Raw genomic sequence first — 12,073 nt, 5'->3', positions numbered from 1 at the left:
CTTTGTCTTGGTCAGCTGTGATTTACATATGTTTTTGGTTTTTTATTTCATTTGCACCTAGAAAACATAATCAATTCGATTGATTTAACGTAGGTGGCCTGCGCCCTCTTGCACTGCGAATAATAGTAGTTTTACATAAAAAATGTACAAAATGATTTTACATAAGTATGATTAATAGTTATGATTATGATTAATGATTACAAACAAACAGTCAGTCCACGTGTGCAGTTGTTACAGATTGTAATTGTAAATAAATTAAGAGTGAAATATACTAAATAAAATGTGTACAAAAAATAAAACATTCCCTTTGCATTCTTTTGGCTAAGTTAAGTCGCTAAATTCTATATATATCGTACATACAGACACCAAAGCTTGTATATATGGATATATAAATGTGTTCCAACGTGGCTTATTGTATTCACAGTTCTAATTACTTCAGTTGCGGCTCATGCCACTGACTATCTACGGCAGCACCTTGTGCACGCTGTGCATCTGTATGAAGGCCTCCAGTTGGGTGGGTATCAGACCCTTGAAGATTAGCCTGTTGGTGGCTATGGAGCGTGCGGCCAGGCACTTGAGGCTGGTGTGGGCATTCTGGTGGGCGTGCAGCCGATTGGCCAATATAGCTGCAAGTCAAACATATTTAGCATTGGGGTCAAGTGGAATCCAATTGCTATACTTACGCAGCTTGCAGGCCGTGGCCGCTGTCTGCCCCGCCGCATTCACTGCATCCAAATGGGCTCCTGCCTCGACGAACAGCTGCAGAATGCGTGCCATCTCCGCCTGGCGATCCTGCGAGGTGTTTACCTTGGTCACTAGGATGTGTAGCGGGGTATTACGAGCCGAATCCACTGCAACCACGGAGGCGCCGCAGTGTACTAGAACTAGAGCAGTGGCATAGCAGGGAAATCTGTGTTGGGAATGAATAATATAGTCATAAATCTGAAGAACAGCCTTTTTGAAGCTAAAACCAACCTGCACAGTTCATTCGTGTAGAACTCGTCCACGGGCATCACTCCATTGACTGCGATGTGCAGCAATGTCTGTCCATCCTGCAGGCGAGTGTCGTTCTGTATGAACTTGCGTACGACGAGGAATAACTGCTGGATGTGTTCCTCGTCAATGTTTTGATCCTTCTTGCGTCGCGCCAAATGTGTAACGATTTTGATTAGATAGAGCGCAGTAATGCAGTTTTGATTGTTCTGATCCTGCCATAGACTGGGGCAAGTGTTGGGTCTGGCTTCCTTAATTTTAAACTTATTGTTCTCGATCTCCAGCTGGCACTTGGCCAAAACTGGCAGAACGTGATCCAACGTAAGATTGTGGTTCTCCACACGCAATATCTGAGCAAAAAGCTGGGCGAAGCGTAAGAGATCCCGATCTACCGATACCTAGAAACAGATAAAAGATTAAACAAAGAACCATTGTATATACAAACATGTATTGGAATCACGAATGGCTAACTTACATTATTGCGCATTCGCAGATCTATGGCGTAGTTCCAAAGCACCTGACACTGGTAAAATCTTCCCTGATCGGCCATCACAGCTCCTCGATAGATAATTGCCTGCGGCAACTCCGGATTATTGCGGCCCAGTATGCGCTCCCTTATGGCTAACGACTCCATGTGGATGGAGTGATGATTTAGTTTAATGGCGTGCAATTCGGGCAGGTTTTCAGTCTCAAACCAATTGTCGTACGCGGGCACTGTGGGCAGTACTTTTTTGCGGATCACACCGCGCGGATTGCTGTACCGCAGCTGCATAGCTCGCAGCAGATAGCAATAGGCCTTATTCACGTCGTACTTGATTTTGTCATTCGCATAGGTGGCTCCTAGAAGCTCCAACGCTGTGATCTGCTCCTCTAGGCTCATCAGTCCTGGTCGTTCGATGAACGCTTCCAGGACATCCTCATGGAGACGTTCGGCAGCCTGCAAGGCGGGTGTGATTCCCAGCTCATTCTTCTTTAGTGTGGCTCCATGGTCTAGCAACGCTACCACCACGTCCAGGTGACCGCTTTCCGCCGCATAGTGCAAGGCAGTGGCACCACACAGCGCCTGATCATTGGCCCTCGATCCATTCTGAAGTAGGGTCTTTACCACCAAGTGGTGACCCTTGTAGGCGGCAATCATTAGCGTGTTGTTGTTAAACAAATTCGTGGCATTCACGTCAGCGCCATTATCAATTAGGAATTCAACGATGTCCAATCGACCTGTGGAAATAATCCCATTAATAACATTTCCATATTTATGTGTATATATACGGAATAAATTGCATAATTCTTAGCACTTCCGTATTGTGAGATTTTTAATTCTTACCCTCATAACAGGCTGCTCTCAGCGGCGACGACTGCGCCTTGGTATTGTGATTGATGGCCGCTCCCGCTTGCACGAGCATTTTGACTATCTGCAGATGCCCCATGCCGGCAGCCACCCACAGGGCGGTGGCTCCGTAGACCACCATTCCGTCGAAGATGACATTGCACTCCCGCTCCAAGTCCACGTCGTAGTGCGACAGCAGGGTCTTGACGAATTTCACATTGCCCGACATCGCGGCCATGGTCAGCGGGGTTAGCGATTGTCCATCCGGCTGATCAAAATTCTGGCGAGGAAAATATAGAACATAGAATATTGGAGGGGCCAAGGAAAACGAAAACATTTGATGTGCGTGCGCAGCCGTTTCACAGTCAAGGTTGGACGAAAATAGTGCGTCGCAAGTGATAAACGTGAGGTATAAAATCTCTGGGAAGACCATGCACGCTGTCTTTGTTCTTTGTGCTTTACATGGACGAAATTCGACTTGGGCAAATCCGCAATGCAGGCCAAAGTCCATAAACTTGGCTACTGCGTTGTGGGACGGAAGCAGCAGCATCTGGATGTAGGTCAAGAAACTGCTGGCCCGGGACACTCACCGCCGGATACGTGATATAGTTCGTGACGGGAAGCGTGTCGTTGGCTCCTCGCCAGAATCCTGCTCCTGGCCAAGCGGATTCATACCAGCGCTTGCGAGTGCTGCAATTAGTTTGTGAAAAGCCATTTTGGTTTGGAATCAGATTCAGCATGAGCTTGGGCTTAAAAACCCATCTATTACCGATACAGCTCCGCGTGCATGGCCTGGAATCTGAATTTTAACTGACAGAACTGACAGCACCGAAAAACTCGATAAAACTTCGCCAGGCTCACGATTCCATTCTCAACCCTAAGTTTGCATACGCTTCCCGCATTTTGGGGGTTGAACCGCAGGGAGAGGCAGCGATAGATCCTGCGCAGGAGCAAACAGCTGTTCAAGGAGAGAGGTCCTTGAGGGTTTGTTTACCGCCCGCAGCTGTTTGCCTGCATTCCTGCAATCCATTGCAGCCCCAGAGAGAGAGGATAGGACAATAAAAGTGGGGGTGGAAGCCAAGTCAACCGCACTGCTACACTGTAAAAATATCTTGGTCCTTGAGCATTAGTACTATTTAAAAGTGTCTATAGAAACTAAATAAAACCCATGGCTGCATCAACAGAAAATCAATTTAGGCATTTTACACACTCCTGTTTCAAAAGATCTTCAATAAAATGACCTACAAAATCTCTAGTACTTGAAAAATGTTGATGGTCAATCCATTTCATTCCAATTACTTATCTTTCCTTATACTTAGCATATACTTATCATAAACAATATGCAATAAAAGTGTACTCCATTGAACTATTTATGGGATCAATGGCTTTCCTGCAAAGTTCGATTAGATTACAACGCAACAGCAAAGGTGTTGAAAATATTTTGTTAATAAACAAATTAATAAACGCACATCTCAAACTGGCGATTTCAGGAAACTGCAAAGCATTTGGCCTGGCACTAGGCCAATTCCGTGTCCAGATAGCCACGCCATTCCTGAGTAATTGGTTAAAGATGGACCGAGTGTCATCCACTCGATATCCAATTCATTGCGACAGTGACTTTCGGTGCCTTAAATAGGATTTTGATCTGTATTGTTCGGTAATTAATTGAAAAACTTGCACCATATACAGCTAATTTCCCTTGCGATTTGTTTGCCTTTTTGGCAGGCAGTAAAGTTATAAACACAACAGTGGATACTCGCAAAATGCCTTTATACAATAGTGTTTCAACTTAGAAGAACAGAAGTTTCACAACAAAGATGTGTTGACAATTATTGCATATTATATTCAAGTAGATTGACAAATTCCTTTAATCTGTCCTGTTTAACAATGTTTAATTATTGAAGTTTCAAAAGTTCAAATTTGGTAACTTTAAGCTTTAATGCTGTTAGCGGGTGTTGCCTGTACAGCATGTGGCTACCCCTCTCTCAGTCGATCTCCATCTCACTCTCTCCCTCGTTCTCTCTCATAAACAATGACCAACCAAGTAAATACCGAAAGCAGAAACAAAAAACCAGCAAATGGAGCGTGTATAGATTCGCTCTATGCGGCAGCAGATTTTGTTTTTACATATAAACCGAATAATACGTATACGTGCGGCGGCAATTTTCATTAATGACGCAGTAGTAAACTCTGGCCATTACGCAAAAAGCCGTTCCATCCATCGAGTACTCACTGTATTCACCAGGTGGGTCTGCACCGCCCTGCAGTTAACCGAATTCAAAATCTCGACGAAGCTCAACATCTGGCCACTGCGGGCCGCCAGGTGAAGGTTGTTCAGCTGGGAGAACCGCAGACGCGGCTCTTGGGGGAACTTGGCCCGGATCTCCTCAGAGATCTCCACCAGCATTCCGTGGGCCATGTTGAAGTACCCAAAATCGGGCGGATAGCCGTCGTATATGGACGTGTGCGCCTCGTCGAGAGGCGCCTCTTCGACGGGATCGACCTCCATTATGGCCGGGAACTAGAAGATGTTGCACTGATCGGTGATCACTGATCACCAGGTATGGAAGCAATCCCACACAGGCCCACTCTTTCCAGGCCAGGCGGCAATACGGTCACACATAGCGGTGCACCTGCAAAAGTGAAAACAGTGACTATGCGATAGGCCGACCATTATTTACTATCGTTCGTTTATTCGCGCGTTTTTCCATATTACATTTGTTTTTTGATGGTAAATATGAAACATATGAAATACAGCTTGAAATACTAAATTAGATTTACACACCCTTCATTCTCGATTTGTGATTTTGAGTGTGCGATTAGGGTATTGAATATGTTTCGTGCGTCCGTGTGCGTGCGTGAGGTTTTAACTGTATAAAATTTGTGTAATTTGCATATTCGTGCCTTTTCTTAAGCTTCAATGTGAAAGTTTTCTACATTGGACATGGCCTGGATATGTCTTGGCTTATATTTATAGAGTTCTGATAGTGTGGTTCGACAGGCCTGTCCAATGGAAAATTTTCATCGAGGCGTTTCTTTGGATCATATTTTTCCAATCGCCCTTTCTGGTGCGACTTTGTGCATCGGTTCGCATGGAAAACTATGCCTAAACGCAGCATCGAGTTCTTTAATTGTATTCTTATTCTTCTTCTCCATCATTATTTCTTGCATATAGTTTCTTCAGTTGACATTTTCTTTTTTTTTTTTTTTTTTTTTTTTTTTTTTTTTTTTTCTCCATCATTATTTCTTGCATATAGTTTCTTCAGTTGACAGTGGTCGCAGCATCCTCCCTATGCTGCACAATGTAGTTTTCTAACGTCTCGATTAACAATTCACTCGTTTCAAAAATGGCAATTGAAGCTGTGTCATCACTATTCAACAGTCACTGTTTACGTCACAGTCACGGTTCATTCACACTATCGATACACTAACGTGCTCGTGAGTTGTGTGTGCGAGTTGTGTTCACTGGAAATTTGCTTCCACTGGAATTTTAAGCTTGTCTGCATTAGATCTTCAAAAAGGAAAAAAGTTCGTATGTTGTTTTTTATATATCCATTTCTGCCCCTTGTCTTCTTGTGTTTTGATCATCCATTTTTTGATTTACTGAAATGGCAAATGTAAGTTAGGAATATCCATGCCGAAATTCTGAAAGCGTGAGGCAAAGCTGCGATTCCAACGATTAGCTTAAGCGTTGTAAAATGTTTAGTATAAATGAAAATATATTAAAAATATATAATTTCACTTCTTACTTTTCGATTTTCATTTTGATTATACGTAAAAAATCCATTAAAAATACAAACAAGTGTATGTAATTCATAAAATTAATCAACAATCTACACGAGAGCTTAGCCCTCGTTAACTACTGTATCTACAAAGCAAATAGCAGAGGCTTCTCTATAAGGTATTTACTTTAAGGATTCACCAGAGCTGGATTTTAGTTGGAGGCCGTGATGGCCACTGGTGTTGGTGGGGGTGGTGCCACGACCGGGGTTACGGTTACGGCAGGTGGAGCGCTATTGTTGAGCTCAGACTTGCCGGAGGAGGATATATCAGCCGCCCCCTTTAGTCCATTGGGGGTTGCACCCAAGCTATGACGCGAGTTGCGCTTACGCTGCGTACGGGACTTGTTTGGCGATGGAGTCTTGGTAGTGGAGTCTGGCACCGAGGACACACTACGCGACTTGTCACCTCCTGCCCCAAACTCGGCACTAGCCGATCGGGAACTGGATGGCATAGCGTTCTTGACCGACTGCCCGGCGCCGCGACGATTGCGGCGGCGATTGTTGCTGCTGTTAGCCTTGACAACCGGCTTTAATGTGGTCTTCTTGGGATCAAAAAAGCTGTCCAGAAGCTCGAGCAGCTCCGTCTTGTCCTCGCTCTTCAGCCTGCCAATCGACTGCAGGGCCATGTCCAGGCCCTCGGTGCCCTTGTCTGCCCAAATGGCACTTAGCGTGTTCAAATCGAAGCCATTCTCGGCCAGCACAATGCGGAACTTCACGGCACGCACTCGATGGTACAGAGTGGTCTTAAAGTAGTTGAGGAACACCGGACGGAAGGAGTTTTGGCGCTCCAAATTTTCGTTCTGTGTATCCAGCTCCTGGACATCGGAGCCCACCAACCTGGCAAATGGCCGTATGGCATTGAACATATTCTCCATTGCCTCCGAGCATTTCGGTTCCGGCTTACGGTCCGAGTTGCTCAGCTGAAGGGCCACATCGAAGGCCAATTTGGCACGAACACTGGCATTACCGTCAAACAGTTCTCGTTCGACCTGAACGCCGTTTTTGCCAGATTGCTTGTCGCTTCCATCGATCACGGTGCTCTCCCTGGGAGATATCGATGCCGAATCAGACACCGTACTAGATCCGGATCCCGATCCGGATGTGGATGTGGACGCAGAGCAAGCCGCGTCGTCCTCCTTGAAGCTGGACAAGATCTTGGAAAGCTTGCGCAGACTGTAGTGCTTGATGTTGGCATCGCCTATAGAAGCCTTGGCCAGGTTGATGCCGTTTGCAAACGACTTCACCGACTTGGTGAAGCGCTCCAGCAGGCCGTACTTCTTCAACGACTCCAGGATCATGTAGGGAATGAACTTGCGCTCTTCATGATAAATAAGCACAATCCCGTCCGAGCTGGGACCCGCCTTGGCCTTCAGTTGCTCAAGCCAGTTGAGGAAGTCCTTGAGGGCAGCGATCTCAGACTTGGATTTGATGATCTGTAAGGATATGTGTATGTGGGTTTTTAAGCTCTGCTCTACGACTAGAAATTACACTATTTAATGGACTGGACTCACCTTGTAAGTCTGCATCGACTTCAGCATACGATAAAAGCCAATCGAAATAACACGAACTTGATGACGCTGGCGCGCAGCTGGATTCAGATTCATATATGGCATGATGTACTGCTCGAAGTGATCGGTGGGTGTATAGGCGGCCAGCTGGACAATCTGTGGGGTTTAACGCAAGTGGGGTTAGGACCGAACGATAGATTGCACGGAAGGAAGGGACATGTCATTTACATACCTCATCCATTAGACGACGTCCAGTGGTGTCGATGTCCACGCCCACCAGGATGTAATTGCCGGCCGGCAGTTCCTCCTTAACGCCCACAGACGATGAGGACTGATCGGCGACGGCAATGGCCACTCCGGCATCGATATTATCGGCAACCATTTTCTTATATGATCTGCGGAAAGCAATCTTGAAAAATCGGAAAAAGAAATTAGCTGACTAATCAAGGAATTGATTTCCTTTGCAAATCGCGAACCGCTTTCACTAGATTTTCGCTACGAAGTGACGGGCAATAAATTTTCGAGAGTCTATTAAACCCGAGCTTCTGGAAGAACTAACGGTCTTCTTCCAGAAGCGCCATCTTTTGCACACACTTGTGTATGTATGTACAGGTATATATATATGTATGTGTGCCTACTTTCACCACACTTTGGCACTTTTCTTTTGCACTCACCTTTATTGAACTCCTTCTTCGTGTTGGTTTCGATGGGCTCTTTCGCTTTTTACGAACTTTTTCCTTTATTTTTCAAAAGGTTAAAGCGAAATTTGCTTCTGTTCGACGAGCTTTCACAAATAAGAAACAATTCGTACGACTAACTAAAACGTAATGAATTATTCGCTAATGCATCCGACGGCCTAGGAAAATTGCGCAAATTTGACATATGCACAGCCTGCTAATCGAAGTTATTTGACTTAAGTACGATGGGTTAAGTAGCTGCAACTTGGCGACATCTTGCCACAATGCCCACTGTGCTGGTTAATTTTTTTTCCCAAATATTTTTGCAGTTGCTATTATGAAAAATTGTATTTCAGCAAGTTGACATAACTTTAGTAATAATTAGCCGGCGAAATTAGCGGACAAACAACAAATATTTGGACAAAAGCGCAGAGAAGAACTGATAAGAAACTCAGGGCTGACGGATTTCAAATGTTTGCGGCGGCGTTGATAAGCCATCGATAGCACTATCGATATATCGATGGCCGCATAGCAGCTGCTACACTGCACCCCTGGTCGGCAAACAAACAATAATCAGCTGTTGCCATTGCTTATTTCCAACAATTTGCACCAAAAAAGTTAACAAATACCAAGAAAATAGGGCACCCGCTGACCGAATTATGCTGCTGTAATCATCCACTAAAGGAGAAACACGGTAAAGATAAAACGGGGCGAGATAACAACACGCACAGGTGCCAAACATGCTGTCCTACATAAAGCGCAAGCTCTCCGAATCCGACGGCGGCGCCAGCTCGGTCGCAACAGTGACGTCGTCGTGCGGCGGCGGTGATAGTGGGAGTGCGGGCGGTACGGGCAGCAGCAGCAGCAGCAGTGCCAGTATCAGTAAGAGCGGCCAGCGCAGCCAGAACGCCGACGAGTTAGTGCGCAAAACAAGCCAGATGTCGATGGATGATGAGGCTATTGCCTTCGGGGAGGACGCACTGCTCCATGAACTGGGCTACAAGAGTTCGACGGAGCTGCAGGAAACCATCTACGGTTCGATATTTAATGGCACTTTCATTCTGACAGAGTTATGTAATTCCTCATGTCGTTACACAGATCTCTTGCGCGGCATTCGCGATCCGGAGAAACCATGCACTTTGGAGGACCTGAACGTTGTCTATGAGGATGGAATCTTTGTGATGCCGCCCACACGCTCAAATGTCTCAGTTGTACGTTATTCAATGTCTTTTGAAGTCATTAACAAAAGCCATAATCATTATTTCATCATAATTCAAATCGGAGCGCAAGTTGCTATCATTGAAATTGTTGTTTTAGTTAATTAGAATCTGCCTAATTATTTTGAAAGTACAGCGATTTAGTTTCAAACTGCCTTTTAAGTTTATCTCATACATAAATGTCTCATGGACTCATAAATCTCATAGCTAAACATGCTTCTGTTTAGATAACTCCACATATTGTCATAAACCTTTTGTATGGGAAACATTTTTAATGAATTGTATATTACTTTAATATATTTCAGGTGCGCATCGAGTTTAACCCCACAGTGCCACATTGCTCGCTGGCCACGCTGATTGGACTCTGTATACGCGTGAAAGTAGAACGTGGACTTCCGCACAACATAAAACTAGACATCTACATCAAAAAGGGTGCCCATCAAACCGAGGAAGAGAGTAAGTTAGACAATCTAGATACTATTATCACATATGTTCTAATTAAAATGTCTATGTTTCCCCTAGTTAACAAGCAAATCAATGACAAGGAGCGCATCGCTGCTGCCATGGAGAACCCCAATCTGCGGAATTTGGTCGAGAACTGCATCAAGGATGAGGAGTAGCTCTCCTTGCCATATCTTGCTGTACATAGGGAATTTTTTGAGGAATGTCTAGGATTAAGTATACTATTAAGCTGCGTGAGGGACTGTGTGCTTAGCATTAAAGCCCTTTAAATCTGTTAATCGCTGGGGCGTTGTGATTCCACCATCGATTGCTCAACGTCCTATCTATTTTTTCCCGCGTATGTTTACTGATAAGGTTCCCGGGGCCCAACAACTCTCATTGTTTACATTCGGCCGTAACGATATGGCCGTCGGACACTCGGCCCAAAAGAAAACCGTGTGCACAACGGTGTCATGGCGGGTGAATGAATCGAAATCCGATCGATGGATGGACCGGCCATGTTGGGCACAAGCAAGCGTGCACGTCACACGGATTTATCAGCACCAGAAGAGTGGAAAATGTTTGGGGCGTTACGCAGGGCAATCACCTGTCGTTGGCGCTGTTAAGTTGAGTGCATGACACACATTCGACTCGGCTAATTTCTTTGCAACTCTCCGGTTTCAGTGAGCACTTTGTTGCCCCGACTGTCGCTGTTTCTGCTCCAATTTGCATTTCCGGGGTTTTCCATTTGTTAAATTGCACTGCACTTCCGCTCACCCCGCTACACCCCGCTGCTCCACCCCAAAAGGCAAGCCATAAATATTAAGCAATATCAATTAGTTGCTTGCCTTTGCGCTCAAATGCTTTAAACTAATTTCCAAAGACTTAGGCAAAAAAAAAAAAAAACATCTCCACCAGCAATTAAAACCATCTGGTGCTGCGAACTTTTTGCCATGACACCGCTGGCCAATATTCGCGGAATGGTAGCCGGGCCAGACCCTTCGTGTCCCTTAGGCGTGCTGCTGTCTCAGAAAGCGAGGGAAATGTAATAAAAATGAATGCGCAGACAAAAGCATATTGCGAATATTACGCTAATTGGCGACTGCAATCAAAGCGTTCCTCGGCCTGGACACGTTGGCGCTGGAGAAATAGGAGAGGCAGCCAGTGGCAAAGGGCTCCTTCGAGCCTCCAAGCCTCCCAGCTGCGTGTCGCCAGCCTGACCATGACCGAAGCCATCGGAGCACCCTCTGCCCACAGCCCAGAGATTTCAGGTGAGCAGTAATTGGAAGCAGACTGGTCTGCTTTTTATTTTATATCTATTGTGTTGTGTATATTGGATTTTGCTTGAACCTAAAGATTGAATAAACCACAAAATGAACGATTTAAAAGACTTTTCATTCCACTTTAAAATAACTTATAATTAGACAACCTCTGTTGGTTATTTACCTACAATTTTATTTTCAATATTTTATTCTATTTCAAATCATATTCCATGACTAAGTCATGAGTTATGAGCTAGCGAGGTAAGACATTAAATAACCACAAGGTGCACGTGAGCAGAAACCTGGGACAGAGCCATAATGACTCAGTTGACACTCCGGCAATGTCGCAGGATGGCAAGTCATGGGAATGCCGACTGCGACAGAATTTTATGTGCGAAAAATGCATAATTTATTCTGTTAATGCATATGCATTTAAGCCGAGCCAACAACTGCAGCAATTCCCCAGGATTTGCTGACCGGCAATTGTCATTTGTGCAGCGGTCAAAGTGACCCATTTTAACCCGACCTGCAGTGTTCGCCCAGTGCCACGCCCCTACCCCACACAGACCACCGCCCACCGCTCCGGGGTCGAGTACATAAGTAGGCAAATGCAATGAGTTGCCGGGTGGGTCCAAGTCACAGTGGCCCGAAGAAGACGAGAGGCACAGATTGCGGCCACCGAGATTTCCTTCCGATACGCAATGCTGTTAAATTGTGTGCCATTATTATGATTGCCATCGTGATGGCGGGCATCCGGATGGGAGTGCACAGGATGAGGATGCCGGAGCCACGACCGGCTGTGGAGTTGCATTCACACATTGTTCGCCCGATCCGGGTCTCCGCATATGCCATGTATTTCATTATGG

The 12,073-nt window shown here is 45.4% G+C and overlaps 3 protein-coding genes across 6 annotated transcripts; 1 reads left to right on the top strand and 2 right to left on the bottom strand.

The window, feature by feature from the left end:
- Window positions 1-2: 2 nt before the first annotated feature.
- Window positions 3-4,939, bottom strand: LOC122612304 (protein fem-1 homolog B). Of its 3 annotated transcripts, XM_043785822.1 has the most exons (7): window positions 3,090-3,124; window positions 2,911-3,010; window positions 2,318-2,600; window positions 1,469-2,211; window positions 976-1,391; window positions 684-910; window positions 3-626 (listed from the first exon to the last, which is right to left on the bottom strand). In XM_043785822.1, exons 1-7 carry the CDS (start codon window positions 3,107-3,109, stop codon window positions 463-465), a joined length of 1,953 nt encoding a protein of 650 aa, XP_043641757.1. In that variant the 5' UTR covers window positions 3,110-3,124; the 3' UTR covers window positions 3-462. The 3 variants fall into 3 exon arrangements, with proteins under 3 accessions (XP_043641757.1, XP_043641755.1, XP_043641756.1); XM_043785820.1 differs by lacking the exons at window positions 2,911-3,010; window positions 3,090-3,124 and adding an exon at window positions 4,554-4,939; XM_043785821.1 differs by lacking the exon at window positions 3,090-3,124 and having other exon boundaries at window positions 2,911-3,075.
- Window positions 4,940-5,708: 769 nt separating this feature from the next.
- On the bottom strand, window positions 5,709-8,445 carry LOC122612305 (maternal protein exuperantia). 2 transcript variants are annotated; one of them, XM_043785823.1, is made up of 5 exons: window positions 8,285-8,445; window positions 7,843-8,019; window positions 7,614-7,766; window positions 6,230-7,535; window positions 5,709-5,923 (listed from the first exon to the last, which is right to left on the bottom strand). In XM_043785823.1, the coding sequence occupies exons 2-4, from the start codon at window positions 7,990-7,992 to the stop codon at window positions 6,255-6,257; spliced, it is 1,584 nt and encodes a 527-aa protein (XP_043641758.1). In that variant the 5' UTR covers window positions 7,993-8,019; window positions 8,285-8,445; the 3' UTR covers window positions 5,709-5,923; window positions 6,230-6,254. The 2 variants fall into 2 exon arrangements, with proteins under 2 accessions (XP_043641758.1, XP_043641759.1); XM_043785824.1 differs by having other exon boundaries at window positions 7,843-8,005; window positions 8,285-8,431.
- A 379-nt stretch (window positions 8,446-8,824) lies between these two features.
- LOC122612306 (MIP18 family protein galla-1) lies at window positions 8,825-10,244 on the top strand. Its single transcript, XM_043785825.1, has 4 exons — window positions 8,825-9,322; window positions 9,386-9,498; window positions 9,810-9,960; window positions 10,027-10,244. Exons 1-4 carry the CDS (start codon window positions 9,028-9,030, stop codon window positions 10,122-10,124), a joined length of 657 nt encoding a protein of 218 aa, XP_043641760.1. The 5' UTR covers window positions 8,825-9,027; the 3' UTR covers window positions 10,125-10,244.
- The last annotated feature ends 1,829 nt before the right edge of the window (window positions 10,245-12,073 follow it).

Source organism: Drosophila teissieri, chromosome 2R (assembly GCF_016746235.2).
Source record: "Drosophila teissieri strain GT53w chromosome 2R, Prin_Dtei_1.1, whole genome shotgun sequence".
NCBI classification, from domain to species: domain Eukaryota; kingdom Metazoa; phylum Arthropoda; class Insecta; order Diptera; family Drosophilidae; genus Drosophila; species Drosophila teissieri.
This window is presented reverse-complemented; position numbering and strand designations above follow the sequence as displayed.